We start from the raw sequence: 19,311 nt of genomic DNA, 5'->3' as shown, positions 1-19,311 counted from the left end.
AGTTCAGATTATGCCTATAGGGTCAAATATGGCCCCACCCTGGGGGTTACATGATTTATATAGACTTACATGGGGAAATACTTAGAAAATCTTTTTGTTCAAAACCACAGGGCCTAGGGCTTTGATATTTTGTACGTAGCATCATCTTATGGTCATCTACCAAGATTGTTTAAATGATCCCCTTAGGGTCAGATATGGCCCCTTGAGGGTTACACCGTGGGTCATATGACTGAAAAATTGTTGAGAAAGACACACGCACGCACACACACACACACGCACGCACACACACACACACACACACACACACACACAGAGTTTATACAGTTATATAGGGAAAGCTTTGAAGATTTTAGTTGTATAGGGAAAACTTTGAAGATTTTCTTGTACACAACCACACGGCCTAGAGCTTCGATATTTGTTATGTAGCATTGTGTAGTACTGTTCAAGCAAGCAACTCAGGTGAGCGATATAGGGCTTTCATGACCCTCTTGTTTACATAGTGTTGTAGGGGCTAGATGAAGTAAATGAAAAAAGTGTTGAAAAAAGTGGTTTAAAAGTTGCAGTCCATCTTTTGTATCTGTGGTTATTGTTCTTTCAGGGTTCTCTATCAACAACAGAATCAGCCTATGGATGCATTGCAGGCTTACATCTGTGCTGTGCAACTTGACAAATCACATTCTGCAGCTTGGACAGACCTTGGATTGCTGTATGAAACGTGTAACCAGCCTAAAGATGCTCTGACATGCTACATCAATGCAACTAAGACTTCTAAAGGTAACATACAGATGTGCCCCACTTACTTTTGAACATGAAATAAAACGCAATAATCTTACCTGAAATTTTATTTCCCAATATGAGATCTGCGACAGTTGTATATGAGATGACGCGTTTAGGTCATGATTCCAAAGTCTTATTTATTGTATTTTGGTCAGGTTTTTGCCATTTGTCCTTAAGCGCTCCTTTATTAGGCCTCTCAGGGTGTTAATTCTCTGCTTGTATAGTCTTCGTTTCAGGATCCCCCATATTTCAGAATCCATCGGGCGGCGTCCATTTCTCAGACTTTACAAAGTTCACTTCATTGTCTTTTAGGAACTTCAGGGTATGTCATGAAGTATGGCTTGATGCGCTGTCCTGATGGAAGACCATATTCTTTGATCCCTCTGGAAAAAGTCTTGGTACATCGTCCTTCAAAAATGGCTTCAAAATCTTGTTGATATAATATTTACTATCGACCTTTGTCGATGACTAGAATCTCCGTTTTGCCTCTATACGACACGCCTGCCCATGCCATAAAACCAGTGGCAAAAGAATCTTAACTAACTTCAACTTTTCACCCGGATCTTCACCGTCTCTAATGTAACACACTCTTCTTCGACCACATATAGCTACCCCCTAAATAGAACATGGCCTCATCAGAAGTAACACAATTTTTCCGTCTGCCATTATGTAGCTTGAGATACAGTTGCCAAGTTCAGGCACGTCTCTTCTTAATCTTATTTTATGTTCAACTGATGTACCTTGCATTTTTTTGTCAGTCTAGCCTCCAATGTTTTGGTTATTATTAGCTCACCTGAGCACGAAGTGTTCAAGGGTGAGCTTTTGTGGTCAGTGATCGTCCGGCGTCTGTTATCGTCCGGCATCCGTCAACACCGCCCAGCCTTAACCACCAGTCTGATTTTGATGAAACTTCACAGGAATGTTCCTTGCATGATCCTCCTGAAAATAAGTCAAAGAAATGAATTCCATACAGAACTCTGGTTGCCATGGCAACCAAAAGGAAAAACTTTAAAAATCTTTTTGTCCAAAACCACAGTAGCTAGGGCTTTGATACTTGGTATGTGGCATCATCTAATGGTCCTTTACCACGTTTGTTCAAATTATCCCCCTAGGGTCAAATATGGCCCTGCCCTGGAGGGGGGTCACATGGTTTACATAGATTTATAACTTTGAAAATCTTCTTGTCCAAAACCACTGGGCAAATGGCTTTGATATAAGGTATGTGACATCCTCTAGTGGTCCTCTACCAAGATTGTTTGAATTATGCTTCTGGGGTGAAAAGAGGCCCTGCCCCGGGGATCTCAAGTTATACATAGACTTACCCTGGGGTGAAAAGAGGCCCCTCCCCGGGTGTCCCAATTTTATATTGACTTGTATAGAAAAAAAAAATTCTTCTTGTCTGAAACCACAAAACCTAGGCCTTTGGTATGTAGCATTGCCTTATGATCCTCGACCAAAATTGTTCAAATTTAATTCCTGGGGTGAAAAGAGGGCCCTACCCTGGGGTTCCCAAGTTTTACCTAGACTTATATAGGAAAAAACTTTAAAAATCTTCTTGTCTGAAACCACAAGATCTAGGCCTTCGATATTTGGTATGTAGCATTTCCTTGTGGTCCTCTACTAAGTTTGTTCAAATTATGTCCCTGGGGTGAAAAGAGGCCTCACCCCAGGGGTACGAAGTTTTACATAGTCTTATATAGGAAAAAGCTTTAAAAAATCTTTTGCTCTGAAACTGAAAGACATAGGCTTTTGATATTTGGTGTGTTGCATTACCTAGGTGTCCTTTACCGAGATTATTCAAATTATGCCGATGAGATGAAAAGAGGCCCCACCCAGGGTTTCCCAAGTTTTACATAGACAGGAAAAGAAATCTTGCCTGAAACTACAAGGCCTAGGCTTTTGATATTTGGTATGTTGCATCGCCTAATAATCCTCTACCATAATTATTCAAATTATACCTCTGGAGTGAAAAGAGGCCCTGCCCCGGGGGCCCCAAGTTTTACATAGACTTTTATAGGAAAAAATTAAAAAATCTTCTTGTCTGAAAGTTCAAGACTTAAGCCTTTGATATTTGGTATGAAGCATTGCCTAGTGGTTCTCTAACATTGCTCAATTGCTCAAATTATGCCCCTGGGTTGAAAAGAGGCCCCACCCCAGGGGTCACTTGTATATGAGTTATATAGGAAAAAATACTTCAAAAATTATCTGATCATATTTCCTAGATTGTTTCATTGTAATTACCTGATGACCCAAAGTAATTAGGGGTCACTTGACTGTGACCTTGACCTACTGACCTACTTTCTTGTTTTTAGCTCACCTGAACACGAAGTGCTCATGGTGAGGTATTGTGATCACACTGTGTCCGTTGTCTGCCGTCTGTGTGTGCGTCAAGTTGTCTGTTGTCAACATTAGTGTTTAAACGACATCTCCTCCAAAAGCACTGAATGGATTTTGATGAAACTTGGCCATGATGTTCCTTGGGTGTTCCTCTACCAAAGTTGTTAAAACGGTTCCGCTTGATTGCACATAGGGGCTGCCAGAGCTAAAAATAGAAAAAACTTCAAACAACATCTCCTCTTAAACCGTTGGTCTGATTTTGAAATAATTTCACACAAGTGGTCCTTGTATGACCCTCTACCAAGATTGTTCAGATTATTTTGATTTGTCAGAAAACATGGCCGCCAGAGGGCGTGGTCACTTTTCCCTGTATGTATATAGTGGAAACTTTAAAAATCTTCTTGTGTGAAACTGCTTCGAGTGCGGGAGGTCATGGGTTCGATCCCTGGCTGCGTCATACCAATGACGTAAAAAATGGTACTAGAAGCTTCCTCGCTTGGTGCTCAGCATAAAGGGGATAGTGCTAGGACTAGTCAGCGCGGTGTCAGTATAATGTGACTGGGTGGGGTATCATGCCACGTGTCTACGGCGTGATATTCCAGTGAGGCAGCACTATAAACTTGGGCATTGTGCTCACTGCTACAGGTAGACACCGTCGTTTATATGACTGAAAAATTGTTGAAAAAGACGTTAAACCTGAACACAAACAAACAAAAAAATCAGGTCATATCAAAGGAAAAGCTTGTTAACACCCTAGAGGCCACATTTATGACCATATCTTTATGAAACTTGGTCAGAATGATTATCTTGATGATTCCTATTCCAAATTCAAAACTGGGTCATATGGGGTCAAAAAGTAGGCCATTCAGTCAAATCAAATGAAAAGCGTGTTAACACTATTGTGGCCACATTTTACTCTATCTTCATGGAACTTGGACAGAATGTTTATCTTGATAATTCCCAAACCAAGTTCAAAACTGGGTCATGTGGGGTCAAAAACTAGGCCACCACTCTTAGCAAAGGAAAAGCTTGTTAACACTGTAGAGGCCACATTTATGACCCTATCTTCTTGAAACTAAGTCAGAATGTTTATCTTGATGATTCCTAGGCCAAGTATAACAGGTGAGCGATATAGGGTCTTCATGACCCTCTTGTTAGCTCTCCTGAGCACAAAGTGCTTGAGGGTGGGGGGTGGATGGGGTGAGCTATTGTGATTGCTCACTGTGTTGCATCCATCTGACGTCTGTCCACGCTTCCTTTAAACAACATCTCCTCTGAAACCATTTGGTGGAAGTTGATGAAACTTGGCCTGGATGTCCCTTGGATGGTCCTCTTCCGAATTGATCAAATTATTCACTTGGTTACACAAGGGGCCACTAGAGCTAAAGATAGAAAAAATATTCAAATGACATCTCCTCCTAAACCGCTAGTCATACTTTGAAATAACACCACACAAATGGTCCTTATGTGATTCCCTACCCAGAGTGTTCAAGTTATTCCAATTTGTCAGAGAACATTGCCAGGGAGCTTGGTATGTGTATTGTGGAAACTTTAAAAATCTTCTTGCTTGCCTGATTTTAAAATGATCTCTTACAAATGGTCCATGTGGGACCCTCTACCAAGATTGATCAAATTATTTGGTTTTGTCAAAAAACATTGCCACCAGAGGGTGTGGTCTGTTTTCCTTTTATGTATATAGTGGAAATTTTAAAAGTATTATATGCAACTGCTGGGGTGATTTTTAAAATAATTGGACACAAATGGTCCTTGTGTAAACCTCTACCAAGATTGTTCAAATTATTTCACACACTACCTGTCATGTTGATTTAGTAGATGCATAAAACATGGATACACATACACACAATGCACCCACCCTCACACATTCTAACACTACTCATAAAATAAACAATCATGTTTGTAAACTTGGACGGTTCTAAACTGAAGGGGATCCATGCTCAAAATTAATGACAAAATACAATACATATTGCATATCCGTAGCCCTGACCAACCTATAAACCGGGCCAGTTTATTTTATTTATAAGTACAACAACACTGTTGACCCGTTTAAACGAGGAGTACCTGCCATATTTATTTAGTGGAAACTTTGCAAATGTACTTGTTGGAAAACACTGGCACTATTTTAGAATAATTTCAGATAGTTCCCTTGCATTTGAATCATCTACCAAATCTGTTTAAGCAAGCAGGGTAACTCAGGTGGCCCTCTTGTTACCAGTTGAGCATCCTGTTGCAGCTCTTATTTAGTAATCTCTTTACTAGTTTTTACTCTATATGTTCTTTACTAACTCCTACATAAATTGATGGTTTTCTGTGTAAAGCTAGTCACAAAGATTTACTTTATTTTACAGGAGGTATAGTTAGTCCTAGTCTGAACGGGAAAATCAAGTTTCTACAGCAACATCTCTCAAAGATTCCCATGCAGCATCTGCAAAACAAGTATGTATATCCATTGCGTATTATTATTGATATTGATTGATAAATCCACTTGTCTGCACATAAATATTACTGGTAGTAGTAATTGGCTGCAGTAACTGGAACTGATGTTTGGCTTGTGATATCAGGGTTTGACTCTACTGAAATTTATACAAATTATTGCCCAAGGGTCAGAAATGTTGACACCCCTGAGTGTGAGATATATATATACACTATATGCTTATATATACATATATATATTTATTTCATCCTGTTCCAGACCAAAGACATTGCCTAGCATTGAAGAAGCTTGGGCTCTTCCCATACCTGCTGAGTTAACCTCTAGACAAGGCTCAGGGACCCCACATGCGATTCAGAAATCACCTTTGATGCCGCAGTCCGGAGGGGCAAGTCCATCATCAGGACAACAAAACTTTGGTGGTCAAGGTTCAGTGCTGGAAGACAAAAAAAAGAAAATGCAGCCTAGGAAAAGGGTTTGTAAATGAGGCAGTTTTTAAATGTTTTAGAGAAATCAGTCTCTCCCTGACTGGGTGAGATATAGAGTTTTTGTCACAACAACCCATCTTTTGTCTACTGGTCTGTGAGTCAAAAAATCTATTAAGTCTATATTCTAGTATTTGCCGCAGGTCAGATTAATTGTCTGTTGATTGCATACCATCACAAACTTTGCACTGATTGATTTTTAGCTCACCTGAGCCAAAGGCTCAGGGCGAGCTATTGACATCGCGCACCGTCCGGCGTCCGTCTGTCCACACTTTCCTTTACACAACAAATCCTCCTAAACCATCAGTCCAATTTTGATGAGCCTTCACAGGAATGTTCCTTGGATGGTCTTCTTTAAAATTTTTCAAAGAATTCAATTTCATATAGAACTCTGGTTGCGGAAAAACTTAAAAAATCTTCTTGTCCAAAACCACAGGTCCTAGGGCTTTTATATTTGGTATGTAGCATCATCTAGTGGTCCTCTACCAAAGTCTTTCAAATTATTCCCCTAGGATCAAATACGGCCCCGCCCTGGGGGGGTCACATGGTTTACATAGACTTATATAGAGAAAACTTCAAAAATCTTCTTTTCCGAAACCACAAGGTATAGAGCATCAATATTTGGCATGTGACATCATCTAATGGTCCTCTACCAAGATTATTCAAATTATGCCCCTGGGATGAAAAGAGGCCCCGTCCCAGGGTCCCAAGTTTTACATAGACTTTTATAGCAAAAAACTTATATTATCTTCTTGTCTGAAACCAAAAGACCTTGGCCTTTGATATTTGGTATGTAGCGTTGCCTTTTGGTTCCCTACCAAAATTTTTCAAATTATGCCCCCTGGGGTGAAAAGAGGCCCCGCTCCGGGGGTCACAAGTTTTACTTAAGACTTATATAAGAAAATCTTCTTGTCTGAAACCACAAGACCTAGGCCTTTGATGTTTGATATGTAGCATTGTCTTGTGGTTCTCTAACAAGATTGTTCAAATTATGCCCCTGGGGTGAAAAGAGGCCCTGCCCCAGGGGTCCAAAGTTTTACATAGACTTATATAGGGAAAAAAAATTAAAAATCTTCTTGTCTGAAACTGCATGGGCTAGGCTTTTGATTTTTAGCTCACCAGAGCACAAAGTGCTCAAGGTGAGCTATTGTGACCGGTCATTGTCCGTCGTCATCCGCCCTCCGTCAACATTTGCCATGTGAACACTCTAGAGGCCACAGTTGTGACCCAATATTTATGAAACTTGATCAGAATGTTTGTCTTGATGATTTCTAGGTCAAGTTTGAATCTGGGTCATGTGGGATCAGAAACTAGGTCACCCCGTCAAATCAAAGGAAAATCTTGTGAACACTTTAGAGGTCACAGTTGTTACTCAGTCTTTATGAAACTTGGTCAGAATGTTTGTCTTGATGATCTCTAGGTCAAATTTGAATCTGGGTATTGTAGGGTCAAAAACTAGATCACATGGTCAAATCAAAGGAAAAGTTTGTGAACACTCTAAAGGCAACAGTTGTGACTCAATCTTTATGAAACGTAATCAGAATGTTTCTCTTGATGATTTCTTGGTCAAGTTTGAAACTGGGTCATGTTGGGTCAAAAACTATGTCACCTGGTCAAATCGAGGGAAAAGCTTGTGAACACTCAAGAGGTTGCAGTTGTGACCCAATCTTTATGAAACTTGGTCAGAATGTCTTGATGATCTCTAGGTCCAATTCGAAACTGGGTCATATGGGGTCCAAAACTAGGTCAGAAGGCCAGATCAACTCTGGTGAGCTATATAGGGCCATCATGGCCCTCTTGTTGGTATGTTGCATTGCCTAGTGGTCCTTTGCCAAGATTGTTCAAATTATGCCTCTGGGGTAAAAAGAGGCCCTACCCTTGGGGTCCCAAGTTTTACATAGACTTACATAGGAAAAAATCTTTTAAAGATCTTCTTGACTGAAAGTTCAAGGCATAGGCTTTTGATATTCAGTATGTAGCATTGCCTAGTGGCTCTCTAACAAGATTGTTCAAATTATGCCCCAGGGGTGAAAAGAGGCCCTGCCCCGAGGGTCACATAGTTTTTATATGAGTTATATAGGAAAAAATACCTCAAAAATTATCTGATCATATTTCCTAGACTTTTGAGCTCACCTGAGCCAAAGGCTCATGGTGAGCTTTTGTGACCGCTCAATGTCCAGCTTCAGGCGTCGTCGTCCGTCCGTCAACATTTTCTAAACAAATCTTCATCTTGAAAACCACTGGGCAGAATTACACCAAATTTCACAGGAAGGATCCTTGGGTGGCCCCCTTTCAGAATTGTCAAAATGAATTGAATTCCATGCAACCAAAAGGAAAAATTATAAAGATCTTCTTGTCCAAAACGGCTTGGCGTAGAGCCTTACTATTTGGCATGTGACATCATCTAATGGTCCTCTGTGAAGATTTTTCAAATTCAGTGATCATCATTGTGACCTACTGACCTGTTTTTAGCTCACATGTCACTTAGTGACAAGGTGAGCTTCTGTGATCGTCCGTCGTCCATCCGTCTGTCGTCCATTCACAATTTCTTGTGAACACGATAGAGACCACAGTTTGCAATCAATTTTAATCAAACTTGCACACAACTTGTATTGGCATAATATCTCGGTTCCTTTCGAAAACTGGCCAGATCCCATCATGGATTCCAGAGACCACATTTTGCAATCAACTTTAATAAAACTTGCACACAACATGTATTGGCATAATATCTCAGTTCCTTTCGAAAACTTGCCAGATCCCATCATGGGTTCCAGAGTTATAGCCCCTTAAAGGGCCAAAATTTGCCATTTTTAGCTCGACTATAAGAAGTATAAGGAGAGCTATCCTACTCACCCCGGCGTCGGCATCGGCATCTTTCCGTGTCCCCACCTTGGTTAAAGTTTTGGTGCACTTTCTCTTTTTTCAAGTTATCTCTGTAATTACTTGATGGATTTGATTCAGACTTGAAATACTTATTCCTCATCATCATCCACATCATCTGACATAAGGGCCATAACTCTGGCACCAATATTTCATGAATTATCCCCCCTTTTCACTTAGATTTTCAGGTTAAAGTTTTGATGCTCTTTCACTCTACCTCGGTTATTACTAAATGGATTTGATTCAAACTTAAAATAGTTGTTCAGCATCATCACCCACATCATATGACACAAGATGCATAACTCTGGCACAATTTTTCATGAATTATTCCCCTTTTTACTTAGAATTTCAGGTTAAATTTTTATGCACTTTCACTCTATCTCTGTTATTACTGAATGGATCTAATTCAAACTTAAACAATTGTTCAACATCATTACCCTTATCATATGACACAAGGTGCATAACTCTGGGACCAATTTTTTTCATGAATTATTTCCCTTTTTACTTAGAATTTTAGGTTAAAGTTTTGATGCACTTTCACTCTGTCTCTGTTATTACTGAATTGATTTGATTGAAACTTAAAATAGTTGTTCAACATCATCACCCACACCATATGACGCAAGGTGCATAACTCTGGCACCAATTTTTCATTAATTATTCCCCCTTTTTACTTAGAATTTTAGGTTAAAGTTTTGATGCACTTTCACTCTGTCTCTGTTATTACTGAATGGATTTGATTCAAACTTAAAATAGTTGTTCAACGTCATCGCCCACACTATATGACACAAGCTGCATAACTCTTGCACCAATATTTAATGAATTATGCCCCTTTTTGCTTAGGATATACTTATATAGTGTTTTGATACATTTTATCTTTACCTCTCTTATTACTTAAGTTGATATTTTTGACATAGACTCAGGCTATTGTGCAATATCTTTATCCACAATTGGAGTCATTAAACACTCCAGTGACAGCTCTAGTTTCCTCAGATGTGCCGAGTTTCACTATCCAGCATCGAAATAGTCAAACGCGCTGTCTCCTGTGACAGTTCTTGTTGGCTTGTGAAGACGATAGAGAGCACATTTTGCAATCAACTTTAATAAAATTTGCACACAATTTGTATTGACATAATATCTCGGTTCCTTTCGAAAACTGGCCAGATCCAATCATGGGTTTCAGAGTTATGGCCCCTTAAAGGGCCAAAATTTGCTATTTTTGGCTTGTGCAGTCATATAGAGACTTCATTTATGGTTTGATATGATATGAACTTGCAAAATATCTTTAACAACAATGAATTTTGGATTCCATGATGAATCTGTCAGATCCAATCATAGGTTCTGGAGTTATTTCATATCTGATTACCTCCCCTGATTTTAATCAAAATGAATTTGTATCAGTAAGTACTTATAGGACTCATTTGAAATTTCATTATTGTCATTACGAGGGCTCAGAGCAAAACTAGTCTAAGTGTATATAGAAATAGAAGCAGATAGACTAGTTTCGCTCTTAGCCCTCGAAATTATTAATTTAGATTCAGACAATCAGGGTAGATAACTATGGACTGATTTTATATCAAATTACCTTCCTTTATTTCAAATTAAAATGGGTATATCTCCGTAACTAATGAAGATACTGATCTGAAATTTCATTTATGCCATCAGATGGACTTGGACAATCAGTGAAGATACATATTGACTGAACTTATGACAAATTACCTTCCTTTATCTTTTATGTAAATGAATATACATGTACCTAGCAGCTTGTAATGAGATTGGTTTGAAATATTATGTCTTCCATGGTAAGAAATTTCTACTTTTACTTAAGTTTTCTAATATATTGTTGTAAAGGCTTGTACTCTGTATCTTCTACATGCATATAGCAATGCATGATTACCTCCCCTGATTATAATAAAAATGGATTTATTATCCCCCGACGAAAGTCGGAGGGATATAGTTTTGGCGTTGTCCGTCCGTCCGTCCTTCAGTCCGTCTTTCCGTCCGCCGTCTTTCCGTCCGTCCGTCCGTCCGGGGCCATATCTAGGAAATGGTTGGGAATATTTATTTAAAACTTCATATACGTGTTCACCACAATGAGTTCTTGCGGCCCGTCAAGTTTCAGTCAGATTGCCCAAGTAACACCAGAGTTATGGCCCTTAGAAGTTTCTAGTGTTAACTATATAGGGTACTATAAATATGGCAATTTCTGCATCATAACTTTTGATATATTTGACCTAGAACTATGAAACTTAAACAGAATTTAGATCAACATAATGTGGTTGTGTACACACAATTTCATTTGGATTTATTTGTAAATTAAGAGTTATTGCCCTTTAATTGTATAAAAATCCACATATTTGTACACAACAAACTTACCATTTGGTACAATTTCATTAAATTTCTTCCATTCTTTTCCATGAACATTTATTGTAAACATGTGAAGTTGTGTACCCACACCTGGTCACCCCCATACCTTGATCACACACCTCCCCCCCTTATCCCCTGACACCCCCCCCCCCCCCCCCCCCCCCCCCCCCCCAAAAAAAGAAAAAAAAAATTCATTCCTTATTTTAGATTTTTTTAAACAAACTTCATATACATGTTCACCACTATGAGGTTATGGGGCCCATCAAGTTTCAGACAGATTGCCCAAGTAACACCAGAGTTATGGCCCTTAGAAGTTTCTAGTGTTAACTATATAGGGTACTATAGATCTATAGATATGCCAATTTCTGCATCATAACTTTTGACATATTTGACCTAGAACTATGAAACTTTAACAGAATTTAGAGCACTATAATGTGGTTGTGCACAGACAATTTTGTACGGATTTCTATTTGTAACTTCAGAGTTATTGCCCTTTAATTGTCTAAAAATCCACATATTTGTACATTACAAACTTACCATTTGGCAGAATTTCATTAAATTTCTTTTATTCTTTTCTGTGAACATTTATTATAAACATGTGAAGTTGCGCACCAACACCTGGTCACCCACTTGCCTTGGTCACACCCCCTCCCCCTCCCAACCCCCCTCCCCCCCCCAAAAAAAAATTTTTATTTTTCATTTCTTATTTTAGATTTTTTTCAAACCTTCCAAGTTGTACCATTCCACCACCTCACTTCCCCATCCAGTCATGCCCACCACTGATCATGCATCCTCTGCTCCCCCCCCCCCCCACTCCAACTTCACCCTTTTACCTTTTTTTTTTTCATTTTTAATTTTCAGTCAATATTTATAATCAACATGTGAAATTTTGTTTCCTCTCCTCTGCACCTCTCCCCACCCCCTAAAAAAATAAATATACATATATCTATATATAGATATATATATTTCCATTCCTTTTTTTTCTTTTTTTTAAATGTTCAAACCTTCAACATGTTAAGTTGTGACTGCACAAACCTTGCCCTCAGCCATGTTCAAGATATCTTACCTGTGTTCTCTTAAGGACATCTGATCTTTATGTTTATTACTGTACATGTAAAACAGCAACACCTGGTGCCAAACCACTCAAAGACAATATTTCATTCCAGTTAAACTTCAAGCTCACATTTCAATTAACTGCATTTAATTTTAAAAGCTAAGCTTATTACAGTAAGCATATCCCATTCAAAATAAATTCTTAAGTCAGGATCAAAGTATCATACATTTATTATGTACTCTTTAATTAAACATTTGTTTTCTGTTAAATTGATTTTAACTAATGAAATTATTTGCTTCTTATTAACATCCTTAACTTTTTGCCGGATATATCTTTTTGCCATTCCTCACCACAAACCCTTTCGGCGGGGGATACCAATTCATCGAATTTGCTTGTTTCAGTAAGTATTTATAGGACTCATTTGAAATTTCATTATTGTCATTAGTCGGACTGAGACAATTTGGGTAGATAACTATGGACTGATTTTATGTCAAATTACCTCCCTTTGTTTCAAATAAAATGGGTGTATCTCAGTAACCAATGAACATACTGATCTGAAATGTCATTTATGCCATCAGATGGACTCGTACAATCAGGGTAGATAACTTTTGACTGAATTTATGACAAATTACCTCCCTTTATTTTATGTAAATGAATATACCTCAGCAGCATCAATTGAGATTGGTTTTAAATGTTATTTAAGCATTTGAGCCTAGGACACTCAAACTTGGTAGGAGATTGGCCCTGACTAGTATGTGACCCATAGGTCAAAAGGGACTTACAAGAAAATAAGTATCCTGATGATATTTAAAGTGTATGTTTTTGTGATCTATATCAAAACTTGATCTTATCATTAAGAGCAATGGTACTCAGGTGAGCGATATAGGGCCATCATAGCCCTCTTGTTTGATATTATACTTTTGCCGTTTAGACTATACTACCAGTACATCAATCACTAGACGACTCTCAGGCCCATCAGGCCTTTGATTACCTTTTGAAGATGATAGAAGTGACATTTTGTGTTTGATTTTAACCACACTTACACACAACTTAAGTCACAATAAGATCTTGGTTCCTTTCGAAAACCTGCTAGATTCCATCATGGGTTCTAGAGTTACTGCCCCTCAATGGGGCAAAATTTTCTATTTTGGCCCTTTCAGCCATGTAGAGGTCTCATTTAGGCTTTGATTTGATACAAACTTGCACAAAATGATTATCTTGATGATCTCTAGGCCTTGATAGAAACTGGGAAATGTGGGTCAAAAACTAGGTAATCAGGTCAAGTCAAAGGAAAAGCTTGTTAACAACCAAGAGGCCACATTTATGACCCTATCTTCATGAAACTTGGTCAGAATGTTTATATTGATAATTTCTAGGCTAAGTTGAAATTGGGTCATATGGGGTCAAAAACTAGGTCACCTGGTCAAATCAAAGGAAACTTTGTCAGAATGTTTGTTTTTATGAATTTTTGGACAAGTTCGAATGTGGGTTATGTGGGATAGAAAACTAGGTCACCAGGTCAAATAAAAGAAAATGCTTGTTTTCACTTGAGAGGCTATGTTTTTAGGTCCAATCTTAATGAAAAGAATATTTGTCTCCATGAAATCATTAGGTTAAACATGTTTATGATTACCTTATTATATGCCCGAAGGGACATATTATGTTATGGTCCCGGTGTCCGTCCGTCTGTTAGCAATTTCATGTCCGCTCTGTTAACTCTTGAACCCCTTGAAGGATTTCAAAGAAACTTGACACAAATGTTCACTACACCAAGACCAGGTGCAGAGCGCATGTTTTGGATGTGTCATTTCAAGGTCAAGGTCACACTTAGGGGTCAAAGGTTATAGGACTATTTCGTGTCCGCTCTGTAAATCTTGAACTGCTTGAAGGATTTCAAAGAAACTTGGCACAAATGTTCACCACACTGAGGAGATGTGCAGAGCGCATGTTTTTGATGACTCCCTTCAAGGTCAAGGTCACACTTAGGGGTCAAAGGTCATATATGACTTTGCTTTGTGTATATTGCTCTGCATTGCAGTATTCTAGTTTTTAATTGGCAGATCCCTTTTTGTTCTCTTTACAATAATTTTTTTATGCCCCAACTTTTGGGGGGGGGTGCATATAGATTTGCCCTTGTCCGTCCGTCCTCCGTCCGTCTGTCCTTCAGAGAATGTTGTGTCGCGCGTAGCTCCATAAGTATTTGACGTAGAGTCACAAAACTTTACAGGAATGTTGGTCAGCATGTGTAGTTGTGCACCTTGGGTTTCGCATCCGGATTCATTCAGTTGTATAGGAGTTATGGCCCCTGACTTTGTAAAAATTGGTCATTTTAATGTTGTGTCGCGCCTAGCTCCAAAAGTATTTGACCTAGAGTCACAAAACTTTACAGGATTGTTGGTCAGCATGTGTAGTTGTGCACCTGGGGTTTTGCGTCCGGATTCATTCTGTTGTGTAGTAGTTATGGCCCCTGACTTAGTAAATCAAAGCCTTGAGATGTCTGATGATTGCGGGTTTTGCTAGATTTATTTTCTGTTTTAATTCCAATCTATAAATATACATGTATAAGAATCAAATACAAATATGCCTAATGTCTAAGATTAACTCTGCCTGACCTTACATGACCTTATCTAAATTGACAGCTGGAAGTCAGTGAAGTAACAATGACCTTATCTTTGATAGATCTTGTATAATCTCAATGGTCAGTGTGAATGGATAGAGGTTGGATAAGAACTGCTTGATCATTGATAATTCATCCACATTGTTCATGAATGGGACTACTTTGTGTAGCACATGAACATCCTTTGGATGTAATTTGGAATCAAATAAAGATGCTATATGATTGTCAAAAATACACTTAACTTTGGTAGCGGGATAAACAGTTTATGACTGTATCTTCATGAAACTTAGTCAGAATGTTAATCTTGATGATCTTTAGGTCAAGTTCGAATTTTGGGTCATGTGGGGTCAAAAACTAGGTCACTGGGTCAGATCAAAGAAAAAGCTAGTTAACACTGAAGAGGCCATATTTATGACTGTATCTTAATGAAACTTGGTCAGAATGTTAATCTTGATGATCTATAGGTCAAGTTCATATCTGGGTCAGGTAGGTTCAAAAACTAAGTCACTAGGTCAAATCAAAGGAAAAGCTTGTTAACACTAGAGAGGCCACATTTATGATGGTATCTTCATGAAACTTAGTCAGAATGTTAATCTTGATGATCTTTAGGTCAAGTTCGAATCTGGGTCATGTGAAAAACTAGGTCACCGTGTCAAATCAAAGGAAAAGCTAGATAGCACTTTAGAGACCACATTTATGACCATATCTTAATGAAACTTGGTCAGAATGTTAATCTTGATGATTTTTAGGTCAATAGGTCAGGTGAGCGATACAGGGTCTTTATGGCCTCTTGTTTGTTACTATAAATAGCTTATTTTGAAACATTTTTATCATTGGCCGTAGGTAAAAACTGAGACCAACATGGATGGTACATCCAATTTTTAGATGTATTTTGACATAACTTTAGGAATTTTTTAAGGACTTAGAAATTTTTTTTATGCCCCCAAAGGGAGGCATATTAGTTTTCAACTGTCCATCCATTCGTTCGTTCGTCACAACGTTAACTTTTTGCATGAAGGCACTTTACTCCCGAACCACTGCACCCAGGACCTTCAAACTTCACGTGCTGATAGCACTTATTGAGTACACAGCCCCTACTGACTTTGGGTCACCAGGTCAAAGGTCAAGGTCACAGGGGCCAATGTTAACTTTTTGCATTTGTTCATTCGTCACAACATTAACTTTTTGCATGAAGGCACTTTACTCGTGAACCACTGCACCCAGGACCTTCAAACTTCACATGCTGATAGTACTTATTGAGTAAACAACCCCTATTGACTTTGGGGTCACCAGGTCAAAGGTCAAGGTCTCCAGGTCAAAGGTCAAGGCGCTGTGGGAGCATTTATCACCATTAGTGACAGCTCTTGTTTTTTTTAGAATTTCTTCTTTTTTGTTGTTCCTGTCCTTTGGGCTTCAACAGTCAAGTTCTTTAAATTTTGCTCCCATCTTCTGATATAACCCTTCGGGCGTATATTGCCCTGCTTGGCAGTGCTCTTGTTTATACCAGATTATGGTGGTGCAATTTTCAAAACACTAATAAAAGCTGACAATCAGAAATGCAGTCAAATCTACTCTATAGAAAAAAATACTTCCATGAAAATATTATTTTGGTTTTATGAAAATGGCGAATTTAAAAATCTGTGAACCAGCACATTTTGTAAAAATAGCTGGAAAAAAACCCAGCAAATTCAAAGCCGTATACAATATGCTGCAGATTAGATGATTAGTTCCCAGCTTATGGCAATTATACTTCTATCACTCGTTTATGCATGTTTAGTTATATAGAATCATGAAGATGAAGTTATGATAATTTCAGCCATCATCAGAATTGCTGGACACTTCCCCAACATCCCAACCAGGGCCTCCGCAATTACTTTCACCACACCAGTTACAAATTCTCCATCAGTTACAACAAAATCAGGTAAGCAGTGATTTACACATATTGCTGATCTTTAAGCAAGGTCAAATTTGGTGGTAGTTTTAATAGGAAATGTGTCCATAGTCGGAGAGTTTCCAAATCTAAAATTTTTCTTGCTTTGACACTTTGGATTGTGCGTATTCCCATACCCCTACAGCAGTTATGTACAGCATTCAGTTAATCATGTAACTCAATTCTAAAAATAAACCCAAATGATGTCATGTTCTAGATGTGCTGAAAATATGTCAAACAGTTAATTTATCATTACAGAGAAGTTAGGTATGGTCTGTCATCCACAATTTTTAGCTCACCTGAGCACAAAGTGCTCAGGGTGAGGTATTGTGATCGATCACCATCTGGCCGTCCGTCTGGCATCCGTCCACACTTTCCTTTAAACAACATCTCCTCCTAAACCACTAAGCCAATTTTGATGAAACTTCACAGGGATGTCCCTTGGATATTCTTCTTTAAAAATTATTCAAAGAATTGAATTCCATACAGAACTCTGGTTGCCATCATGGCAACCAAAAGGGAAAACTTTAAAAATCATTTTGTCCAAAACCAAAGGTCGTAGGGCTTATATATTTGGTATGTAACATCATCTAGTGGTCCTCTTCTAAGATTGTTCAAATTATCCCCCTAGGGTCAAATATGGCCCAGCCCAGGGGGTCACATGGTTTACATAGACTTATATGGGGAAAACTTTGAAAATCTTCTTGTCCAAAACCAAAGGTCGTAGGGCTTATATATTTGGTATGTAGCATCATCCAGTGGTCCCCTACCAAGTTTGTTTAAAATATTCTCCTAGGATCAAATATGGCCCCGCCCTGGGGGTCACATGGTTTATATAGACCTATATAGGGAAAAACTTTGAATATCTTTTTGTCCAAAATCACATGGCCTAGGGCTTTGATATTTGGTATGTAGCATCATCTAGAGGTCCTCTACTAAGTTTGTTCCAATTATCCCTCTAGGATCAAATATGGCCCCGCCCTTGGGGTCACATTGTTTATGTAGACTTATAAAGGGAAAAACTTTGAAAATCATCTTGTCCAAAACCACAGGGCCTAAGGCTGTGATATTTGGTATGTAGCATCATCTAGTGGTCGTCTACCAAGTTTGTTCAAATTATCCCCCTGGGGTCAAAAGTGGCCTCGCCCTGGGGACACATGGTTTTAACAGACTTTTACAGGGAAAAAACAGGCCCAGAGCTTAGATATATAGTATGGGTTATGCTCTAGTGGTTCTCTACCAAGATTGTTCAAATCATGACCCTGGGGTCAGTATAGGCCATGCCCAGGTGGTCCCTTGTTTTACATAGACTTATTTGTTTTTGAAGCAGTGGCAAAGAAATTTGGACCACAAGCATAATGTTTGATACAAATTTCAATATTCATCTTGAATTGTCTTAGTCATGACCTACTGACCTACTTTCTTGTTTTTGAAGGTACAGCATAGAAATTCGGACCACATTTATAACTTTATATACTAATTTCAATACTCATCTTTAATATTCATAACCCTGAACTACTGACCTTCTTTCTTGTTTTTGAAGCTACAGCAAAGAAATTTGGACAACCAGTTTAATTATGTCTCCCGCCACACCGTGGTGTGGGAGACATATTGATTTACTTCTGTGAGTGTGTCTGTCACAAAGCTTGTCCACACTCTTAAGTCGAACATTTCTCATCCAATCTTCACCAAACTTGAACAAAATGTGTTTGCCAATAAGTGCTCAACCAAGTTCGATAACTAGCCAAATCGGCCCAGGCACTTCAATTATGACCCTTGAATTACCAAAAAACGCTAAAATTTCTTGCGCATTTTTGACCTCAAATGGACGCCTATACTACTTTTAAAAGTAGTATAGGGGTCCTTTAGGTGTCAGAAAAGCGCATGCGCCTGAGCTCTAAGTAAACAGTATATAAAGACTGACTTACTATTTAGATGATTAGGCAGTTGTGGGAGACATGCGCTTTTCTCAAGAGCATCTCTAGTTTTTAAAGAAATTTCAGTAATTATCTTGAATAATCTTTACCATGAGTTTTTGTTAGTGAAGCTTAAGCAAAGAAATTTGTTGTACCCCCCGACAACAAAGTTGTAAGGGGGGGTATACTGGTTTCAGGTTGTCTGTCTGTCTGTCCGTCTGTCCGTAGACGCAGTCTTGTGCACACCATCTCTCCTTATCCCCTTGACAGAATTTAATGAAACTTCACACAAGTGATCAGTACCAACAGTAGTTGTGCATGGGGCATGTTAGGTTCTTTTAGAAAAAAAATTTGCAGAGTTATGGGACTTTGTTCTTTTGTTACTATACTATATACATAGACACAATCTTGTGCGCACCATCTTTCCTCATCCCCTTGTCACAATTTAATGAAACTTCACACAAGTGATCAGTACCAACAGTAGTTGTGCATGGGGCATGTT

General features: G+C 38.6%; 1 protein-coding gene across 1 annotated transcript in view; it reads left to right on the top strand.

The window, feature by feature from the left end:
* The window catches only part of LOC123554817 (histone demethylase UTY-like), a 473,287-nt gene that overhangs the window by 264,385 nt on the left and 189,591 nt on the right, over positions 1–19,311 (top strand). Inside the window, exons 12-15 of the mRNA XM_045345168.2 lie at positions 599–774; positions 5,481–5,568; positions 5,825–6,038; positions 16,780–16,884. Of these exons, the coding sequence (XP_045201103.2) occupies positions 599–774; positions 5,481–5,568; positions 5,825–6,038; positions 16,780–16,884 (583 nt within the window). The remainder of the gene's footprint in view (positions 1–598; positions 775–5,480; positions 5,569–5,824; positions 6,039–16,779; positions 16,885–19,311) is intronic.

This window comes from Mercenaria mercenaria, chromosome 7 (assembly GCF_021730395.1).
Source record: "Mercenaria mercenaria strain notata chromosome 7, MADL_Memer_1, whole genome shotgun sequence".
Taxonomy (NCBI): Eukaryota; Metazoa; Mollusca; class Bivalvia; order Venerida; family Veneridae; genus Mercenaria; species Mercenaria mercenaria.
This window is presented reverse-complemented; position numbering and strand designations above follow the sequence as displayed.